Genomic DNA, 23,293 nt, shown 5'->3' on the forward strand with positions numbered 1-23,293 from the left:
AATGTAGCTGTAGCTGCTATTATGTAGGCAAAACAATTGGAAAATTATGGCAAAGGGTCTACCGTCATATCAGGGCCATGAAATCTAGTGACCCATGATTCTCATGTAGCACAGGCTCACAACACTGTATTTCCTAAACTATCTATCCTTGTCTTGGATCGTGTCCATCCCAGCTCCAGGGGAGGGGATCTTAAGGTTCTTCTCCAGCGGGAGCTGAGGTGGATATCGACTGTGAATGCTACTTGTCCACCAGGCCTTAATGAGGCCTTTAACCTAAAACCATTTCTACCAGGCTTTTCATCTGGAGTTTTTGATAGGGATTTATAAGATCTTTTGATGTCTTCTATGCTCTATCTGTAAATTGAGGTTCTGTGTCTTTATTCCTCTGTTTATCTATAAATAACAAATATTGCTTCGGATCAGTCTATGTGCTGTAAACAATCTCCTAAAATGTTTGTCTCAGAAATTCTAATAATTTTTTATTTTTATAATTGTATTTTTCAGCTGTACAAGTGATGGCCGACATCTGCGTTTTCACATTTTACCACTTCACCATTCCTATTACTTCTTTTTCTATCAATTGTTTAGGCGACACTGCAGCTTCTGCCCCCTGTCGCATCGAGGCTCCCCAGCACGGGGGGCCCCCTGTTGCTTGTTGTGCCGGGGGGCCATTCCCTTGGGTTTCGGTCTTTGGCTTGGTTCTCTGCGATCGCGGGTTCCCACATTGTGGGCCCGCGCATGCGCACACTGCCGCACCATCTTGGCTGCTAGCCACTCTCCACTGTTCATGTCGACAGCTCTGTCGACGTCTGACGTCACTGCGCCTCTTGACGCGGTGGCGCCGGACACCGCACGAGCCGGGGGATTGTTCAGTGAGACGGTATGTCTCACTCTCTGGACACACACAGGTGTATCGCCAGGGCCTATCATACTGATGGCCCTGCCGATCACTTGTTCAAACACCATCCCTGTCATTGGATGGTCTCGATTGGCTCCAGCCTGACCACTCCCTTAGACTTCCTTTATTAGGTAGACACATTTGCAGTCATTGTTGCTGTACAGCCTTATGGCATACACGCTCCATATCCCCGCAATCTAAGATACTATAAACTGGAAATGTGAGCAATTTTGGTTTACTATCTCTGGACATTTTTATCTCTGTTAGACTCTAGCCTAAACTATGCGATATTTGGTCCACAGGGGATACCTTAGAATCATTCTTTCATACTGGCATGTCTTTTGGTGCCGCTTGCAAAAAACTTAATGTAATACACTTTTTTATCCTATGTTAGACTTATATGTCCGCATTTAATCCTTGTGGGCTTTGATGTGATGTGTGGTGGAATTAACGTGGTTGCCATTCATTCAATCTACATTGGTATTTTAGCCATGTTCTTGGCTTGATTTGAACTTACAACACTGAAGTGTGTTAGGCCCCCTGCTGGGCACCTCTATTCAAATATCTTTTCGTGCCTTAAGAATTTGTGGTAGAGTGGAATAGGAAGATCTCGGCCTCATTTCCCTGTCAATACATCTTGCTGTGTGAACAAATAACATGAACCATGTGAGTATTTTCTGCATATTTTGATGCTTTTTTGCCATGCTTGGAAGACTATTAGTAAGCGGCCAGTGTTACTCTTTTCATGCATAGTATTATACTTATATATTATGAATTGTGTATTATTACTTTGTTTTTCTTTTGTTAATAGAATTGAACAGCTTACCTCAGCTCAGCCCCTGATGAAGGAAATCAATACCATATTTTTCCGAAACATGTTGGGCATACTGTCAACACATTTGAGTCAACTACAGGTCTAGACCTTATGTGTATATCAGTTTATTATTGCTGTTCGTTATTTGTGTCTTTTTTCTATTTTTGTTTAAATATTTGTACATTTTGCACATCTTATGTCTTTTATATGTCTTTTCAATAAATGTTGTACTTTTTCATACATCTGTATGGTCTGGTTTCACCTCCCATGCCCATAAAATCCCTGGGGCTATTTCTTTTTGCGATTCCAGCCATGTGAATCACTCTTTAAATCCCATATTCATGTAGCACCCTCTAGTGTGCTAGTAGTGTTTGAGTCTGGCTCAGGACTAAGTCTAAGTCATGAAATCTTGGTCAGGGTTTACTTGAGTTCAGGGCTAAATGACTCATGTAGGCAGGTCTCTGGAAAGTTGGAGAATGTTCTGGAAACTAGAGGGCGGAGGCTAGGAGGGATGATCTGCATACTCAGGGGAGCTTGGCCAATCCCCAGGCTGTGGACCTGGCAGGGGGGTCAACCAGCCCTTAAGTATGGATGAATCATTCTAGCAAGGAGAGGTGGGTGGAAGATGGAGATGTCCCATGAAGGACCAGCTGAGTAGTGGAGCTGGGACCAGATCCACCGAGGGAGGGGATACACTCCTGCAAGCAATTACCTCAAGTTTGTACTACTTTCCAGAAGGGCCTAGAGCCCTTAGTCTGTAATGGACTCTTGCTATTGACCTATCCAGGACTGTGAGTTTGTACAGAAGGAAGCAGTTCAGGATTTTTGTACAGAGAGAAAGGAAGATTGTCCCCAAGTTTTGCCGTGTTCATTATCTGCTGGGAATCCCATAAATCCCTTCACCCTATCCAAGTTGTTATCACCTAAGAAAATATAACTAAAACCAGTTACAGGACTGACTTCTTGTGTCTGGCTGCAACTGGAGAAATGCATGTTGCCTGGCTGTGCAGTAATAGGAGACTCGGTTATCAACGGTCCTAGGGGGGTAAGGCTACATTTAATATATTTCTCCAAAGGATTCCAGGAGCAATAACTCTCCTCCAGGACTCTCAACTCTACCTACTTGCAGAGGTCTATACAGGGCAGGGACAATTGTGATACCAGTAGGCTACTCAACCCACTCACCTTCTATGTAACCTCCATCTTGATAATGTTTTTTTAATATGTCTTTTTTTTTAATTTTTTTATTAAAACATTGTACTTTATTCGTATTACGCTCATGAAATTAAATGTATTTTTTTATTAAAGCTAAAAGGTTGAAGTTTAAAGAAGACAAGTCTCAAAATACAAGGGACAGATTGCATTTGTGAAGAAGAAGACCATCTTGGATCTTCCAGCATGAAGGATTTTGACAACTGTAAAAGCATAATATTGAAGAAAAGTGTGTTAGGGCAACTATTAAGGTTGTGGACTATAGACTTTGTTTAATCAGGTACAGAGTTGTGTTGTTGCCTCTGTCTCCATTGGGAAAACTTACCCTTGGGTGAAGGGTTTTAGAGAGGACAGGAAGCATTGAATGTTTCCCAAACAGAGAAGGACAGAGACAACGTTTGAAACATGACAGAGGTTCCAATGCTTCTCTACTCAAAAATTAAAGGGTTACTATACCCTCTTTGTCATTTAAAAAAAAAAAACATATCATACTTACCTCCACTGTGTAGTTGGTTTTGCACAGAGTTGCCCCAATCCTTCTCTTCTGGGGTCCCTGAGCAGCGATAGTAGCCCCTCCTCTTCTTGAGTGCCCCGTCGGAGAAGCACTCTCCTTCGGGACACGGAAAGCAGGACTCTGCCCCGCCTCCCTGTGCCCACGTCATTGGATTTGATTGACAGCAGCAGGTGCCAATGGCTGTGCTGCTATCAATCTATCCAATCAGAACACGAGACGCCAGCAAGAGCTGGTGTGCTCGTCCCCGGGGGGGAAAAAGACCGGGTTCAGGTAAGTAAAACGGGGGCACTGGGGGCGGGGGGGGGGGGGGGGGGCTGCAGCATGACAGAAGATTTTTCACCTTAATGCATAGAATGCATTAAGGCGAAAAAACACAAGGGTAGATCCAATTTTTTCCCCCATAAATTTGGAAGGAGTAAGGTAGGTTAAGAACTTATCATGATTTTTTTCAGTTTGTGTAATTTCACTTTATCTTAACCATTTGCTTACTGGGCACTTATACCCCCTTCCTGCCTTCCTGCCCAGGCCAATTTCCAGCTTTCAGCACTCTCACACTTGCACGGTCATGCAACAAAACCCCCCAAAGAATTAAAAAAAAACAAAAAAAAAAACCAAACCGGTAATTTTTCTCCTTCACTGACGGTCACTGATAGGTTGCACTGATGGGAACTGATGAGGTGGCAATGATGGGTGGCACTGCTAGGAAGCACTGATGGGCACTGGTATGTGACACTGATAGGCAGCACTGATGAATGACACTGATGATGAGGCACTGATGGGCACTGATCGGCAGCACTAATGGGCACTGATAGGTGGCACTGGTGGGAACTGATTAGCAGTACTTATGGACACTTATCAGTGGCACTGATAAGTGGCACGGGCAAGCGCTGATTAGCAGCACTGGTGACCGCGTGAGGGGGAAAAAAGCCGATAACTGGCTTCTGTTTACTTCTGTGACCAGCTGTCTCTGGCTGACAGCCATTCACCTGGTAAAGGGCCCACTGTGATTGGCCCTTTACCCCGATCTGTGATTTTTTTTTGGGGGGGTGGGGGGGGATACAGCACCAAACTAATTAGGTACCTACAATGGTATATATTCCATGTCCTGCGGGTGAATATGAGCAGAAATATAAAAGAAACAAATGCACCTGCGCTTGAGAAATTGCTGTGCGGCTGATTGAAAACAGATGTCTCCGCTGGTCTAGCCACTACATTGGCTGCGCTGCCACTCTCAACAGGTCAGGGAACACCCAAATAGAACTCTAAAAAGAAAAAGAAAAGAAACAGAGGGCACACCAGCCTAGCGCATTACCTTTGCGACAATTTATTATTTTTTAAAAAGCATATGAAACACATTGACACGTTTTGAGGGTTGTCCCCTCTTCTTCAGAGCTATGAAGAAGAGGGGAAACCCCTCGAAACGCATTAGTTTTTTAGACTCTTCCTTCCACAACTGTCACTGGCCAGTGGACCATCTGGTGGATTTTACATTAGGCTTGATTTAACATTTGTTTGTGAGTATGTTTCATATGCTTTTTTTAAAAAAAAATTGCAAAGGGAATGCGCTAGGCTGGTGCGCCCTCTGTTTCGTTTCTTTTTAGAGTGAATATCAGCAGAGCAGTAGACGGTGTCAGTAGTTTTCATTCTTGTTATTTTTGTACAATTTTTTTAGGAACCTCATTGGGGGCTTTGGTGAAATATCAAGGGTCTAAACAGAGAGAAAGAGACTGAGGACATAGCTCCCCCCAGTCCCTTTCTCTGCAGCCTCAGCTGCACTGCACAGTGAAGAAATATGAAGTGCTCTGTGTTGAGTGGCTTCCTGTTCACAAACTGAAGCATAGATTACTATGTTTACTATGCTTCAGTTAAGAATGAACACAGGAGTGATCAGTACAGATTACTCACTGTGTTCATTCATCCATACTGAAACATCTCCTGCAGTGGTGGGCGGGAGAGGAGGGAAGCTGGCAGCACTGCAGCGGGGAGACAGGCGGCACCAGGAAGCAGGAATCTGCACCACACAGAGTGATTAGGGTGTGCCCAGTCACATCTAGCACACCCTGTGCACACGCCTATGGGAGAGATCCTGTCATTCATCCGTTCCTCTATGCACAGAATGTTGTGGGACAATAATAGTATGAGTTCTGTGAATGGCTTATGGGGCAGGAAGGAGTGCTTCACACTTAGACCCCTTTCAGACTGGGGCGTTTTTCAGGTGCTTTAGGGTTAAAAAAAGCGCCTGAATGAAGCCTCATCTGCAAAACCAATGTGAAAGCCTGAGTGCTTTCACACTGAGACCCCTTTCACACTGGGGCGATTTTCAGGCGCTTTAACGTTAAAAAAAGCACCTTTAAAGCGCCTGAAAGAAGCCTCATCTGCAATGTCAAAAAAAGTCCTGCAAGCAACTTCTTTGCAGCGCTTTCATGTTTTTACCACCGGACTGGGTGAGTCGATGGCCAGAGCCCTTTCACACTGCCAGCGCCCGAAAAACACCTGAAAAACGCCCCAGTGTGAAAGGGGTCTTAAGCGGCGCTTTACCAGCGTTTTTCAGGCGCTGCCAGTGTGAAAGGGCTCGGGCTTTGGGATTGCAGATGAGGCTTCTTTCATGCGCTTTACAGGCGCTTTTTTTAACGCTAAAGCGCCTGAAAAACGCCCCAGTGTGAAAGGGGTCTTATAGCCACTGCTAATAACTCCCGCAGCACTGGAAGATTGTGGGCAGTATCTGGAGGAATGAAGGACAAATTTTGACATAGAGCAGCAGCCTGTAGGTCATGAGATCCTCACCATTACTGGTAACTAATGTGTTCAGTGCTGTATTCCAAAAAAATGACTAAACATCCGTGTCACTTTGCTTATCTCGAAGTGAATGAGTTGCCCAATGTTAGAATACTTGACAGCTGAAGTTGAAAAAGTGAAACAATATTATTTCTAAATTCTACAGAATGGAATTCACAAAATAAGCTGTAGATAAATGGTAAAATATTGCAGTAGTTCTAGTAAATATGTCTGATCTAGTTTTGAGTATTACACACTGTATCCTAATGGCCTAGGGCAGGGGTCTCAAACTGGTGGCCCTCCAGCAGTTGCGGAACTACAAGTCCCATCGTTCCCCTGCCTGTGGAAGTCATGCTTGTAACTGTCAGCCTTGCAATGCCTCATGGGACTTGTAGTTTCGCAACAGCTTTAGGGCCGCTAGTTTGAGACCCCTGGTCTAGGGGATGTTCTTGATGATTGTTCTCATTATATTTAATTCTGAGTTTTCTATGCGTGTATATGTGTTGTTCAAATATTTTTTGTACGGTATATTCTTCATATGGCAGCTAAATTTTTATAAGCTAACTTGAATCACTCAGATGCCACGCAGCAGCCACAAAGGCACATTCTGTATTGCATTAAAGAGAGATAAAAACTCATAATTCTAATGAAATATATTATGAAATATAAAAAAAAAAAATTAAGAAATATTTCCACTGGATAAAGCACTATATCGGACAGGTACCGGAGCAAGCTTTCCATTCCCAGATGCAGTACGGGGCAGTGTGGTGCACAATTCAGCACATCAAATGGCTCTTTTGTTTTGGTGTTTTGTGCAAACTTTATTTGAAGCGTACAAAACGTACACTTGATTCATGGCGCTGTATAGCAGCACAATGTGCTGTGTTGCTGTACATTGCCATGTAATTCTGTGATGAAATGCAGCATGTCTGTATTTTATTGCAGCCCCCTGCAGTGCCGCTCTGGGCTGAGTTGCGGTGTGAATGGGGCAAACAGGAAACAATTGTTTTCGGGTGTGTTCACAAATTGACCCACGTTTTAACAGTGCGCTAAAATGCAGGACAACGCTGTAGTGTGAATTGACCCTCAAACTCATCTAGTTTTGAGAGCAGCAGTGCAGAGGACAACAGAGTTCTGGAATGGCTCATAGTTACATAGTTAGGTTGAAAAAAAAGCCCATCTAGCTCAACCAATACAACAACAAACAAAAAGAAAACCTCTATATACAAAATCCTACACCCATAGTTGATCCAAAGGATGACAAAAAACTCAAAAAGCATGATCCAATCTGTTCCATTGGACTGGAGATTGGCAATTGGATATTTCCTGGATCAACAGTCTCTGGCATTATTACCTATACATGTTAATATCCATATATGTGTATTTTGTACATTTAGGAATACATCCAGCTCTTTTTTAAAACACAAATAAATATCTGCTGAGTTGGCCATAACTAGTTATTTACCGAGTCTAGTCCACATTTTCACAGCTCTTACTGTGAAGAAGCCTTTCCTAGAGATTAAATATTTTTTATTTACGGACATAAATGTGCCCCCTTGACTTCTGTAATGACCTGAAAGTGAATAACTAAACACCAAGTTCACTACAAAGACCACTTATGGATTTATACATGGTGAGTATACCCCCCCCTTAAACTGAATACATTCAGTTCCTCTAATCTTTCCTCATAGCTGAGCTCCTCTATGCCTCTTATCAGTTTGGTTGCCCTTCTCTGCACTTTCTCCAGTTCCCCGATATCCTTTTTGAGAACTGGTGCCCAAAAACGAACTGCATATTCCAGATGAAGTTTTACTAATGCTCAGACAGGCTCAGTGGCAGGCAATTAACCCCTTGGCGTCGGCCATACATATATATATGTGGTCTCTCGGCGGGTGGGCCATGATGCTGAACAGGCCCTGTGTTTACAATTTACCGTGCTGAGAGCACGCTCCCTGCATGCTCCTTACATGGTAGCCTGCGGGAATCGTAACCTTTCAATGCATACATGCATTTGGGAGCTTTCTGATCATGTGACCGCTGTGACAGCCGATCACAGCAGTCATATGACCCAAATGCCCGCCTCTGCCTCCCAGGTTTTAGAAATCTTAAACGGCCGGGAGGCAGTCGGTGGGAAGGGGTTAAATACATTTATGAAATGGGAGACCTCCGTAATAATGAAAGGTTAAGAAAATTGGGAATGTTCAGTTTGGAAAGGAGACTCCATAGAGGTGATTTAAAGTGGAGTTCCACCCAGAAATGGTACTTCTGCAGATCGGATTCCTCTCCCCCTCTGGTGCCACATTTGGCACCTTTCAGGGGGAGGGGGGAGCGGATACCTGTCAAATCCAGGTATCTGCTCCCACTTTCGCGGAAAGATCGTTGCACTTTGTGCGGTGAACTACCCAATGTCCGGCCCCGGTCCGACACACAGTTCCCAGAAGACAGCAGGGACCATTCAGAGTGCACATCGCGACTCGCGCATGCGCAGTAGGAAACAGGCTGTGAAGCCGCAAGGCTTCACTTCCTATTTCCCTTAGTAAGGATGCCGGCGCCTGCACCCAGAGCCGAGAGACAGGTCTGCTTCGGATGTCAATATCTCAGGATCCCTGGACAGGTAAGTGTCCTTATATTAAAAGTCAGCAGCTCCTGTATTTGTAGCTGCTAACTTTTTTTTTTTTTTTTTTTTTTTTTACCTGGCGAAAATCCACTTTGAATAAAATGTTTAGCTATATCCAAGGTTAGTATGAAAATTTGACAAACTAGCTTGTTATCCTAAGACCTATGCAAAGAACATGGGGATATGAGTTGAGTATGCATCCATCATTTCTAAAAGGCTTCTTTCCAGTAAGAGCAGTTAAAATTGCTCTTTCGCAAAAAGTGCAACTAAAGGTGCCTAAACTGTACCAGATTTCGTTGCTCTTTTGTACCCAAATGCCACGTAATTCTTTGTAATACTGTATCTTTCTCTTCTTAGCGGAAGCGAGGTACCGTGTTATCTTCAGACAAAAAATGGCATGACTTGTTTAGTTTTGTCATTTCTGCTTGTCGGTCAAGTTGACTGGCCTTTATTTTTGCTATGTTATCCTCTTTTTTAAATACTAAGAATACTCAGGTACAATGTTATACTTTCAGTCACCTCTGTCAACTCTCCAATTCTCGATTATTATATCCTAACAACTTGAATATATATTCATTCAGATAGCTGTTAATCACCTCCAAGCCTCATTATGTTGCTTCGACCAAAGTACAGTTAAGGACCTGCATAATCATCAAGTATCCAGAGTATTGTACTTGATGTAAAAACCCAGACTAAGTGATCTACAGTATTTTACACTATGTGTTGTGCTTATTTTGTATGTTACTAAAATCTTCAAAAAAAAAAGAAAGAAATGGCATAACTTGCTGTGATGTTGATCTGATGTTATCTAAAACTACACTGATTGGTCTCCTATTAGTCTGAGATCTGCATCTGTGCGTAATGGCGTAGTCATAGAACTAGGAGCGCACACAGGTTCACAGCTTCAGCGTAGATACAGTGCATCCAGAAAGTATTCACAGTGCTTCACTTTTTCCACATTTTGTTATGCTACAGCCTTTTTACAAAATGGATTAAATTAATTATTTTCCTCTAAATTCTACAAACAATACCCCATAATGACAACGTGAAAGAAGTTTGTTTGAAATCTTTGCAAATTTATTAAAAATAAAAAATTTAAAAAAAATCCCGTAATTTGTTGAAGTGCCTTTGGCACCGATTACAGTCTGAAGTATTTTTGAGTATGATAATACAAGCTTGGCACACCTATTTCTGGCAAGTTTCTCCCATTCTTTTTTGCAGGATCTCGCAAGCTCCATCAGGTTGAATGGGGAGCGTCGGTGCACAAACTTTTTCAGGTCTCTCCAGAGATGTTCAATCGGGTTCAAGTCTGGGCTCTGGCTGGGCCACTCAAGGACACAGAGTTGTTCCGTAACCACTCCTTTGTTATCATGAATGTGTGTGCTTAGGGTCGTTGTCCTGTTGGAAGATGAACCTTCACCCCAGTCTGAGGTCCAGAGCTCTCTGGAGCAGGTTTTCATCAAGGATGTCTCGGTACATTGCTCCATTCATCTTTCCCTTGATCCTGAGTAGTCTCCAAGTTCCTGCAGCTGAAAAACATCCCCACAGCAGGATGCTGTCTCCATAATGCTTCACAGTAGGGATGGTATTGGATGAGCAGTGCCTGGTTTCCTCCAGACATGTCGCTTGCCATTCAGGCCAAAGAGTTCAATCTTTGTTTCATCAGACCAGAGAATTTTGTTTCTCATGGCCTGAGAGTCCTCCAGGTGCCTTTTGGCAAACTCCAGGCGGGCTGTCATGTGCCTTTTACTGAAGAGTGGCTTCTGTCTGGCCACTCTACCATACAGGCCTGATTGGTGGAGTGCTGCAGAGATGGTTGTTCTTCTGGAAGGTTCTCCTCTCTCCACAGAGAAATGCTGTAGCTCTGTCAGAGTGACCATTGAGTTCTTGGTCACCTCCCTGACTAAGGCCCTTCTCCCCTGATCGCTCAGTTTGGTTGGGTGGCCCGCTCTAGGAAGAGTCCTCTTGGTTCCAAACTTCTTCCATTTAAAGATGATGGAGGCCACTGTGCTCATTGGGACCTTCAATGCTGCAAAAAAAAATTTCTGTACCCTTCCCCAGATCTTTGCCTCGCTACAATCCTGTCTCTGAGGTCTTCAGACAGTTCCTTGGACTTCATGGCTTGGTTTTAGCTCTGAAATGCACTGTTAACTGTTAACTGTGGGACCTTATATAGACAAGTGTGTGCCTTTCCAAATCCTGTCCAATCAACTGAATTTACCACAGGTGGACTCCAATCAAGTTGTAGAAACATCTCAAGGATGATCAGTGGAAACAGGATGCACCAAGCTCAATTTTGAGTGTCATGGCAAAGGCTGTGAATACTTATGTGCAAGTGATTTTTTTTTTCCATTTTTATTTTAAATAAATTTAAAAAGATTTTCAAATAAACTTCTTTCACGTTGGTATTGTTTGTAGAATTTTGAGGAAAATAATGAATTTAATCCATTTTGGAATAAGGTTGTAACATAACAGAATGTGGAAAAAGTGAATACTTTCCGGATGCACTGTAAATGTTCTCATAGCACAGGGATCTGGGCATAAGAAATTTAATCTACAGGCTATACATGCCTAGAGGTTAAATTAAAGATCAGCAGCTCTACATAGGTTGTAAAGTCAAACAAGGTTGTGAAAACAAACACCATGTGACTCACCTGATGTCTGGTTTATGCAAACATTGCTGTTGGCATAATTTTTGTTTTTATATCAACAAAAAAAATTGTTTACACTGTAAATTTTTTATATATTATTATCCGCAATTTTGTCTGTATGCTTTGTCACTTCAGTGATAAAATAGCTGTGCTAACAAAAAAGCATCTATATGCAGGAAAATATGTTCGTAATACCAATGTCTCTTCTAAAGGCACAGACATGAGCTGGTGATCAGAAAGAGGCGAATTGTGAAAAATATATTTTTTATGAGTAGAGATGAGCAATGTTGAGATTGTACTATGGGGGGGGGGGGGATCAGTGATTAGACTCCAGAGTGTGCCATATCCCTAAATACGAATATAGACATAGAGGTTCCCCAGTTTTGGGACTTTATAGGCACTCTAAACACATAACAGGTAAATTGATAAAAAACAATATTTAATATGAATCATTAGTAAAAGACAGGAAACATGAAATATACATGGTATGAACAATTGAAAATGCACCAACTGAAACAGCAAAATGATACAATTTGGTATCTTCCACCTGACACATTTCAGAGACTATGTGGCTCCTTCATCAGGGGTGTAAGAGGTAACCTTGTAGTCGTTTATTGGTGTATCAAAGAACATTCCCTGTTTGGTTTAAAAACAGAGTCTCAGAACTTTCTGCCTTTCTGACAAACCTTGGAGGTAACGTAAGTTGTACTGGATAGAAGAGCCAATTGTAAAGAGGAGCATCCAAAAGGTGCTACACTCAACCTGGAAGCACCAGGGAGCACTGAGGCCTGGCAAACATGGTCCTGCACCTATGAACCCATTATGGAATGGCAGACCTCACAATGAATAGTAATACGAGTATGGGCTGGCTTTAGACAGCACAGCTAAAATAATGTGTCCTCCATAAAGGTGTGCAGCAGGATAAATTGTAATTTATTGATCATGTTTCCTGCTGCACACCTTTATTTGTCCTGCTGGGGAACCTCTATGTCAATGTTGAGATTTTATGTCTTTGAAATTTGGTTGAATTCAATGGGAAAGGCAAAAATAAGGTTTCTGGTCACTTTAAGACCTTATTAACATGGGCGACAGTCTTTGATAACGCCCTGGGGGAGGGGCGAAACGCGTTGACGCAACATCCTGCTTACGCCTGTAAACCCGAGAACCAGTGACATCACTTCCTGGAGTTAGTGGAACGCACGCCGTCCAGCAGCGAACACCGACCATATATCTGAATGCCTGCTCTGCACATCGGTTCCGTGAGTAGTTCTTATATGCGCAGGTGATCTCACGGTGTCATAGGTTTTATACTATATGTTTTCTCCTTTCTTTTGGTGGAACGCGAGATTTGTGGTCCCAAAAGTCTCCTCTTAATCATCATCAACATCAGCCTACCTTCTTGCCCAAACCTATCATATGAATGGAAAAGCTTGAAGTCTGCTGATTGTCCTTTTGTGAAGAAACACCTTGTTTTAATAGACTTTCTGTCATTTGTAATCCTTGATGTAATTTAATTTTCTTGCTTCACATATTATCTGGTGTTTATCTCTTCATAGAGGTTCAGCTATTGATATTTGTGATCACGAATATATGGTATTATATATATTTTTTGCATTAGTATAGCGATATCTTATCGCCCTGTAGTCGCATAGTGTCTAAGTGTTTTTTGGACAATTTCACATAGACCACACTATTTGTGTATTCAATTACTTTTTGATTTGCTTTGTAGTCACCCAGCCCGCCAGAGTTTTTTTGCACAATTTCCCATATTATCTGGCGTTTATCTCTTCATAGAGGTTCACCTATTGATATTTGTGATCACGAATATATGGCATTTTATATATATTTTTTGCATTAGTATAGCGATATCTTATGGCCCTGTAGTCGCATAGTGTCTAAGTGTTTTTTGGACAATTTCACATAGACCACATCATTTGTGTATTTAATTACTTTTTGATTTGCCTTTATCGCTTTGTAGTCACCCAGCCTGTTAGTGTTTTTTGCACAATCTCACATAGCACACACCAATTGTGCATATAACATTTGATCTTTTCATATTTTATAATCATTTGCATGGTGAGTTGCCAGCGCAGGTTTTTGTTTTACATAACATGGGCGACAGGCTCTACTGCCCCTCTGAAATGCAGTCCCCGGTAGAACACTTTTTCCAATCCCAAGGGGCATTTTACATTGAAATACTGAGCCGCAAAGCTTGGCGCACGGTTGTGGTGTGGTCCTATTGACTTCATATGGAGAGTTCATCAAGCAGCACAGTTTTCCAAACTCAACATGCTGAGTTACAATGCCACACCACAAAGCAAAGACCTGATTATCCGCCATGTCATACTGTAGGTGTGTGGTCGGGGCAGTAAAAACGCTGTTCAATTGCCAGAATTTTCTGCCCCTGTGAATTTAGCCTAATGCCGCGTACACACGATCGGATTTTCCGACAACAAATGTTGGATGTGAGCTTGTTGACAGAAAGTCCGACCGTGTATATGCTCCATCGGATATTTGTTGTCGGACTTTCCGCCAACAAATGTTGGCTAGCATGTTCTCAAATTTTCCGCCAACAAATGTGTGTTGTCGGACTTTCTGATCGTGTGTACACAAGTCCGTAGGACAAAAGTCCAATGTACAAACACACATGCTCGGAATCAATGCTCACCAAACACAACATTAGCAGAAGGAGCCCAAAGGGTAGTGCATGACTATTGAACTTCCTTTTTATCGGCTCGCCGTATGTCTTGTACGTCACTACATTCGTAATTGTTGGCCAACATTTGTGTGACCGTGTGTATGCAAGACAAGTTGGAGCCGACAACCTTTGAACAAAATTCCACGGTTTTGTTGTCGGAAAGTCCGATCGTGTGTACGGGGCATAAGAGTACAATGTTTTGTATTGGCCCCTGAGGGTTACAGATGCTTATTTTAAAGCTTAAAGTGATACTAAACACACATTGTTTAATTTACATTATTCCTTCTATTTCTGTATGTAGATGATGGTACTGCAATTATTTTAACCACTTCAGCCCCAGAAGGATTTACCCCCTTCCCGACCAGAGCATTTTTGTGATACGGCACTGCGTCGCTTTAACTGACAATTGCGCGGTCATGCGACATTGCTCCCAAACAAAATTGACGTCCTTTTTTTTCCCACAAATAGAGCTTTCTTTTGGTGGTATTTGATTACCTCTGTGGTTTTTATTTTTTGTGCTATAAACAAAAAAAGAGATTTTTTGAAATTTTGAAAAAAAAAAACAATATTTTTTACTTTTTGCTATAATAAATATCCCCCAAAAATATATAAAAAAACTAATTTCTTTCTCAGTTTAGGCCGATATGTATTCTTCTACATATTTTTGTTAAAAAAAAATCGCAATAAGCGTATATTGATTGGTTTTGGTTATAGCATCTACAGTACAAAATAGAGGATAGATTTATGGCATTTTTATAATTTTTTTTTTTATTAGTAATGGTGGCGATCTGTGATTTTTATCATGACTGCGACGTTGCGGCGGACACATCGGACACTTTTGACACTATTTTGGGACCAGTGACATTTATACAGCAATCAGTGCTATAAAAATGCACTGATTACTGTGTAAATGACACTGGCAGGGAAGGGGTTAAACACTAGGGGGCAATCAAGGGGTTAAGTGTGTCCTAGGGAGTGATTCTAATTGTGGGGGGAATGGGCTGACTACAACATGACAGAGATCACTGCTCCCGATGACAGGGAGCAGGAGATCTCTGTCATGTTGCTAGGCAAAACAGGGAAATGCTTTGTTTACATAGGCATCTCCCCATTCTGCCGCTCCGTGTCATGATCGCGGGCCCCCCGCGGACATCGAGTTCGCAGGACCCGCGGGCACGCTCATGGAGTATGCGGTGGGGGCAAGCGCGTCCACAATGCACGTCTTAGAAGGGACCTACAGGTACGCCCATTTGCGCAGCCATGCCATTGTGCCAAGGTACGTTGTTGTGCGCTGGTCGGCAAACAGTTAATAAATAAAACCCTCTAACTTCCCTTTTCCTAATCAGTATACAGCTGTCACATGACCCAGCTCTTTCTCAGCCTGCTTTTAGAGAAAACATAAGCAGGAGGAGCTTTTAGTCTTCTACTGCTGCTCACATGTTAAAAAAAAAAAAAAAACAGCCTTTGGGATACAGAGTAAAAATAAACAATTAATATCAATAAGATGTTTATTTGCCATACAAATATATATTTGAAATAAAGTCTTTATTCGTTTTTGGCAATAACATGGTGTGGGCAGATTTCTGCCAGTTACAGGCTGTTTCACGCCCCTCCAGCCTGTGTCTTAGAATAGCAGGGAGGTGAAGCCTCCATCAATCAAACTGTAATATCCCAACTTCATTGTGTTTAGCTGGTTAGTGGGCATGGAGGAAGAGGGAGCAGGCTGTCATTTACCATTGTGTATATACGCACATGTGTAACTCTATAGTCACATGGGCTGCTCAGATGTGATCGGGAGGGGGGGGATGATCAGGGTAAAAAACTGAGCATGTGCACTAGCTGCCAACACTGCTCTGCAAAATACCCAACTGCACTGGGGACATGGACAGGCAGATCGAGAACAGCAAGGTCAACCAAGTATTTTGCAGAATACAAAAAATTAGTAACTTTGTGAGTATGAACAGCATGTAATGCAGCATTTATTTATAGTTTTTAATGATGTGGAGTTAACAGTGTTACCAAACCCACAACAGTAAAATCAGTCTGTATATGCAATAAAGCATGCTTGATATACTCAAGGTGGAACCTAAGGGGTTAATCATCTGCATTATGTAAAAAGGCTGTTTGATCCTTTATGCACAGATCCTCCCCTTCTTGGATTGTCTCCAAAACAGGTCCGGATAAGACAGTTACTGGAGTCAGGCTGCACATGCTCAATTTGGTGTGTATTGCTAGACAGTTTTTTATTTTTTCTTGGGAGAGTGCATGTGATCAGCACAGGGCCAATCAGCACTGTCCAGACAGTGGATCAGGGGTCCTGCATCCTCATAGGACAGCCAGTGCAGTATGGAAACTCCTCCTACAAGCTTTAACCAGGCACTGATAGAAGTCAAAAGACTGTTATACACTGCTGATGAGAAAAGGTATTTAGTAGTTTATATTTACTAAAATTATTGCATTTCCATGTTCTATGTACTGTGGAAGACAGATATAGTGAATGAAGAGTTCACAAACAAAAAATAGCACAAGGGACATAACTTAAAGTTAGTAGGATATGTCCCTTGTGCTGATTCCTCTTCTGTTAGTCAAAATATTAATTTGTCCTGAAAAAATTGTCCTGAAATAAAATTTTCAATTAAATTTTGTCAAAATCACTATGCTCATCCTTATGAAATATCTGTCTTTAAAGCGGTTGTAAACCACGGCTGGTAAAAAAAAAAAAAAAAATGTAAGGCAATTGTATAATGTACTAGTATGCATAGCATACTAGTACATTATGGAATACTTACCTTAGAACAAATTGCCAGGTCACAGCTGAGAGGGCTGACATCTTCCCCCGGGCTTCCTTGCGTGTTCACGCACTCCAGCCGTGTGATTGGACAGGGCCGTGATGACAACCTTCCCGCTATTATGATTCATCAGCCAGGAGGTTCCTGCTAAAGCAATCATTCATGTTTAAAGCGGTAGCAAAGCCTATAATAATACACACGATCTGACTTTCCGACGGAAAATGTGCGATCGGAGCTTGTTGTCGGAAATTCCGACCGTGTGTGGGCTCCATTGGACTTTTTCCATCGGAATTTCCGACACACAAAGTTTGAGAGCTGGCTCTAAAATTTTCTGACAACAAAATCTGTTCGCGTAAATTTCGATCGTGTGTGGACAATTCTGACACACAAAGTGCCACGTATGCTCGGACTCAAGCAGAAGAGCAGCACTGACTATTGAACTTCATTTTTCTCGGCTCATCGTACGTGTTGTACGTCACCGCGTTCTTGACGTTCGGAATTTCCTATGAACTTTGTGTGACCGTTTGTGTGCAAGACAAGTTTGAGCCAACATCCGTCAGAAAAAATACGATGGATTTTGTTGTCGGAATGTGCAATCGTGTGTACAGGGCATAAGGCTTACAAGTAGGTAAAATTAAAATCTCCCAAATGTGCACCATTTAGGAGATATTCACCCTGCATGTAGCTAGTGACATCACTGGAGCATGAGCTTCGTGCCGGAACCAAGAGCAATGGTTTGTTTGGTGACTGTATTAATATGTGTTATGAGTGTTAGGCTACCGGAAGGGATATAGACTATCAATTTATAAGGAGAATGTCTCCCAAAGGTCTTTTCAAAGATTAATTTGTAAAATCAAGTTGATCATGATGTAGACTCTTATCAATAGATGGTGGGCAGAACTACCATGTGTGGAGCATGTCACCTGTCTCTTAACACCCTCTAAAGCAGAGAGTTAAGATAGTATGGTTTTGACTATTCTCCTTGGATTAAAATACCAGAGAGAGATCACTTTCAGAAGAGTTTACCAATGCTTGCACATTTCGGGGGGACTTGAATAGAGTCATCATTCCACTCTTCAGGGGTGAGGGTTTTGTTGAGTTCATGTTCCCACTGAGTGCAGTAAGGAGGAGCTTGGTTAGAGAAGTTGCCTAATAGGGGAATTCCAATCCAGAATATAGGAGAGATACAGTATCAATCTTTTCATTGTAAGGTTGGATCTACAGATTGATTCAAATGTGGTAAGGGACAGAGGTGAGTTTTTAGTTCTTAAGTAGGGACACCACAAAAGTGAATAATTGTAAATAGAAAAAGGGCTTAAGAGTCTGAGAGGCTTCAAAATTCTCTCTCCTTCTGCTCCTTCTCACAATGCAAGTCTAAAGTCTATAACATCCAATAACTCATTTCAAACAATGCACTCTATGTTACTGCTATCTTATCTCAACAGTTGTTAAATTGAAATTTCAAGGAAAAATTAAAAAAAGAAGCGCCCAGGCTTTTTATTGCGGAAGAGACACTTTATTGAAGGCAGATAGAGTACTCATTTTACAAGGGAATTTTCCCTGGAGCTTAGTAAATGAGATCAGATGCTCTGCTGACTTGCATGTGATTAGGTTGCATGTGATTATTGTAAAACAGAAAAGAGAAAAACTGCACTAGGGTATAAATAATGTGCTTGAAGCACAATAAATGTGAAAGTGAACGTTTGTGTGCTCACCGGCCGGAGCACCGGACACTATATGGCGCTTTTACCCACTGTTTACATGTGAGTGCAATACATGCTTTTTTTATTCAATAAATTGTAACATTTTTACACTATTGGTGATTTTTATTTTTCATGCTATATTTATCCAAATGAGCTGGGGAGATACGATGGAACCTGAGTTTTCATAATCCCATTTGATATCACTGGATGTCCAATCACCACCTATGAACCTTGGATCTGAGTCCATTCGTTGAGCTTTGGAGGGCTACCTTAACGCAGGCTTCCCCTGATCCTCTGTAGTGGGGGATCATGGGGCTCTGGTAAGCGGCCAATCTTTTCTCACTGGTGGTGGATTGAACACAGTATTTCCCATGTTATAGAAGATTCCACATATTCAACAATCATTGGACTTTTTCTCATTTTTAATATTGTTTTGTTCACGGGCGTTGGACATTATTTTGGTCGAATATGCTATCATATGTTTTAACACTTTGTATGTATTAAGTTTTTTTATATTTTATATTTTTTGCATTATATCATTTTGGGTTTTGATTATGCCACATATATTTATGTTTCACAGACATTAATATTATTAATTTACACACTATTGAGCTAATGTGGTAGTGTGATTCTAATATTTTTCTTTATTTTTATTTTTCTGCATGTAATTATTCTTTGTAAAGAAATTGCTCCAGATTCTGTAAGGCCAGGGCTAATTTACATTCTAAGATTCTGTAAACCCAGGGCAAATTTTCATTCTAATGCCGCGTACACACGAGCGGACTTTACGGCAGACTTTGTCCAGCGGACTTTTCAACGGACTTTCCAAATGAACGGACTTGCCTAAACACGATCAACCGAAGTCCGATGGATTCATATGTGATGACGTACGACCGGACTAAAACAAGGGAGTTCACAGCCAGTAGCCAATAGCTGCCTTAGCGTCGCTTTTTGTCCGTCGCACTAGCATACAGACGAGCGGACTTTTCGACCGGACTCAAGTCCGTCGGAAAGATTTGAAACATGTTTCATTTCTAGGTTCGTCTAAGTTTTGGGGAAAAAAAGTCCGCTGCAGCCCACACACGATCGAATTGTCCGATGGACTCCGGTCCGCCGGACCAAGTATGCCGTAAAGTCCGGTCGTGTGTACACGGCATAAGATTCTGTAAGCCTGGGGCTAAATTATATTCTAAGTGAAACCTCTCTAAGTATTAGGCTGGGCTGGTAGGGATTTTAACCTCCCTGGCGGTATGATTATTTCGGATTTTAGGTGCTGAAAGCGGTACAATTATTTTGCATGGAAATTTGGCATTTTATATTGTAGGCCTGTAATTCTTAACAATAACACACTTATATCTGTCCAAACCAGAGTCTAGTAGATATCCCGGGTATGATAAAGTTTGAAACACAAATACATAAATTATAATATAATAAATAAAAATAAATAATTAAAATATATATATAATAATAATAAAATAAATTTCCCCACGATTCACTATCGCTCCATTCTGCAAGTGTTCTAATTTATTATCGCTGTTTTCTAGCTGGTCTAAAGCCACTTTTGACGTAAAGGGACACTTTTTGATTGCTATGGACAATCTCCAGTTTCCAGGCAGAAAGAACAGTATATATAATATAAAACTGCATGCAGGGCATAGGACAAAGCACTGGGGACAAAAGGGATGTGAAATAATTTCATACAGTACTGTAATCTGTAAGATTACAGTACTGTATGTGTTATGATTTTTTTAATTTTTTGAATTTGCCGCCAGGCTCCGCCCCCATGCATCGCAAAGCTCGCAGGGAACGGAGCCTGGCAAGGAGAGGCTTCGGAGGAGACAGAGCCCACAGACACTGCGGGGGGGACATCGCAGGATCCTGGGGACAAGGTAAGTAACGCCACACCAGGATTATGCACTGTAATCCCGAGTGTGGCTCGGGGTTACCGCTAATGGGACTGAATTTTAACCCCGAGCCACACTTGGGAAAACCACCAGGGAGGTTAATAGACTTTTAGGGGTTAACTTGTCGGTTGAACCTCTTTCTGAATGTATAATAAAGCTTAACAAACATATTCTTTATGAAAAACATACCTATTATTTTAGGAACTCTATAAGGAAGTTTATCGTAATTTTTGATTACTTTACTCATATGATGATTGCGCTTCTTCCCCTTTCTTCTTTCTTCCTCTTCTTCTTTTTTTTTTTTTCTTTGTGTTGTGTTGTTGGATTGTTTGTGCCATCCTGTGAGGTGGGTAGTTATTTTGTTTTTGTATTTTTGTCTGTAAAATGGGAAAACATTTTTTATAAATAAAAATCTGAATTAAAAGATATGCAATTTCTCTTGCAAAGTGAACAGTTTATTTTTCTTTAGTAAATTATTACCACTATGTCTCCTCTGCAATAAAGGACTCTTAACTGCCTGTTTGACAATTGCCAATTTCAGCATACACCAAGATGAATAAACTGCTGTGCATGCGCACAGTTACATCATCTCACTACAGAAAATCAAGATGGCCAAAGAAGACTGGCTAAAGATAATGGTGCCTGCAGCATGGAGGAAGGACCCCTGACAGGGATTGATGGCAAAGTGAGTATAAAGGGGTCCTTTTACAAACACCTGCCTGAGCAAGGTGACAGTGGGGTTTATTTACTAAAGGCAGATAAGTTGTTCACTTTGCAAGAGAAATTTCTCTTTTCAAAGGGGATTTTCCCTTAGTTTAGTGAATAGTATGAAAATTTACATTGAAAAGAATACCCAAGTTAAAAAAAACACTGATTGCACATGATTGGCTAATGGAAGTCAACGGTGATTCACCTAATTCTTTAAGCTATAGGAAAATTTCCTTCCAGAGTGAACAACCTTTTTATCTTTAGTATTAACCCCTGACTGATTAAGGCAAACTGTAATAATGACTCAAACTGGGCATTCATTCAAAACCTTCTTTAATGTTCTTTTGATAATCCAGCTGTCAGGTAATGTGTAGCGGTACCCCAGTAGGGGCTGCTGAAAGTTGTGGTCCACCTGTCACCCTGCCCGGCCTGCATTCACTTCCCAGTCACTCTTGAGACAATGAACAATCCATATGTTTATTTTGTATTTTATTGAGGGATTTTGAACTTGGATGGGGTAAGGGAAATAATGGGATGTCCAAAGTCAATAGTAGAATCGATTGGATGATTAGTTGGAACCTCTATTTACACTTCTAGAGCTCCAGTCTCCTCCAGCACAATGCTTATTTGCAGACTGTCTCTCCCTTTCCTGTACAATACTTGGTTCCAGGCACAGCTAGCACATGGTAGGCCCAACTCTGACTCTGTCAGACCTTAGCAACTGCCATTTGCAGGCAGGGACCACGGACCCATTTAGTGTAGAAGCATAGGAATGTCTTTAGTGATAGTTGACCTTTTGGTGGACCACTACTCCCAGTCAGTCCTCTTCAGGCCCTGCCAGCCCTCCTGGCTGCAGCTGCCGGACTTCACTGCCCGTGACATTACAGTCTCTCCTGCTGGCTCTACACCCATCTCAGACTGCACCCTCCCAGTCCGCTTTGGCATGCCTCCCCAGCTCTCCCAACTGTGCCTACCACTCATCAGCCCTCCTGACTGCACTCCGATGGATCCCTCTTGGAGACTTGCCCGGCAACACTAGCTCCCACTGTCCTTCTCGGTCCCTCTCTGTGTCTCCTGTCCAGATCCTTCTTTGTTACTCAGAAAGGCTCCGACTTGCACCCAAACCCCACAGGCCCAAGGTCACCCCCCTCAGACTGGGGTGTACCTCAAAAGCCTCGACAACCATAGGCGTGTGCACGGGGTGTGCCGGGTGTGCCTGGGCACACCCTAATGTGTGTCCGGAGATCTGCTGTAAGATGCTGCAAGAGACTGTATAGGGAGCTGCCTGTGAGACAGTTTCCCATTGAGCAGTCAGGGAGGCATGTAAGAGCTGCTTAGTACTTTAAACTGTAATGTAATGTCACAGCTTTCAGATAGGAGCTGTCAAAACTGGAGGTTGATGTCCGGGGTGGGCGGGACCAAACAGCTAGCCTATGAAACACGCTGATGTCGAGAGCTAGGTTGGGCTCCATGTATGTGGCTCTGCCCCCTTTCTATCAGCTATTAAACACCAGCCAATGACTCGGCTGCTTAAGAAAGGGGGGCGGGGCCATATACACGGAGCAGCCCGCCCAGCCCCTATCCCGTTGGCTTGTGTTTGATAGGCTAGCTGTTCGGTCCCACCCACCCCCAACATCAACTCCGAGTTCTGACAGCTTCTCTCTGCAAGCAGTGACATTACATTACAGTTTCACGCACTGAGTGGCTCTTACATGCCTAGCTGACTGCTCAATGGGAAACTTCCCCTCTCCTAGATCAGTGCCAATCGGTGCCACCTATCAGTGCCGCCAATCAGTGCCACCTGTCAGTGCCCATCAGTGCCACCTATCAGTGCCCACCAGTGGCACATGTCAGTGCCCACCAGTGCCCCCTGTCAGTGCCAATCATTGTTCATCAGTGCCACCTGTCAGTGCCAATCAGTGCCACCTGTCAGTGCCCACCAGTGCCACCTGTCAGTGCCACATGTCAGTGCCCACCAATGCCCCCTGTCAGTGCCAATCATTGCTCATC

At 42.3% G+C, this 23,293-nt stretch overlaps 1 protein-coding gene and 1 long non-coding RNA gene across 15 annotated transcripts in view; one reads left to right on the forward strand and one right to left on the reverse strand.

Moving 5' to 3' along the window:
• The window catches only part of LOC141117456 (CD48 antigen-like), a 155,065-nt gene extending 151,346 nt beyond the window's left edge, over nucleotides 1-3,719 (forward strand). For 2 of the 8 annotated variants that reach the window (XM_073610328.1, XM_073610335.1), the window contains one exon: nucleotides 3,021-3,717. Coding sequence is in view for 4 of the 8 variants with exons in the window: in XM_073610335.1 (XP_073466436.1) it covers nucleotides 3,021-3,032 (12 nt within the window). In the remaining 4 variants the exon portion in view is untranslated. Of the gene's footprint in view, nucleotides 1-1,709; nucleotides 1,731-3,020 lie in introns of those variants that run through there. The other 6 variants (XM_073610332.1, XM_073610336.1, XM_073610329.1 and 3 more) reach the window with 5 other exon arrangements.
• Nucleotides 1-23,293, reverse strand: part of LOC141117457 (uncharacterized) — a 135,751-nt gene that overhangs the window by 36,767 nt on the left and 75,691 nt on the right. For 2 of the 7 annotated variants that reach the window (XR_012237155.1, XR_012237153.1), the window contains exon 2: nucleotides 20,765-20,952. This is a non-coding gene — a long non-coding RNA (uncharacterized lncRNA). Of the gene's footprint in view, nucleotides 1-16,968; nucleotides 17,116-20,764; nucleotides 20,953-23,293 lie in introns of all 7 variants that reach the window. The other 5 variants (XR_012237156.1, XR_012237157.1, XR_012237152.1 and 2 more) reach the window with 5 other exon arrangements.

The sequence above is a fragment of the Aquarana catesbeiana genome, linkage group LG13, assembly GCF_042186555.1.
Source record: "Aquarana catesbeiana isolate 2022-GZ linkage group LG13, ASM4218655v1, whole genome shotgun sequence".
Classification (NCBI taxonomy): domain Eukaryota; kingdom Metazoa; phylum Chordata; class Amphibia; order Anura; family Ranidae; genus Aquarana; species Aquarana catesbeiana.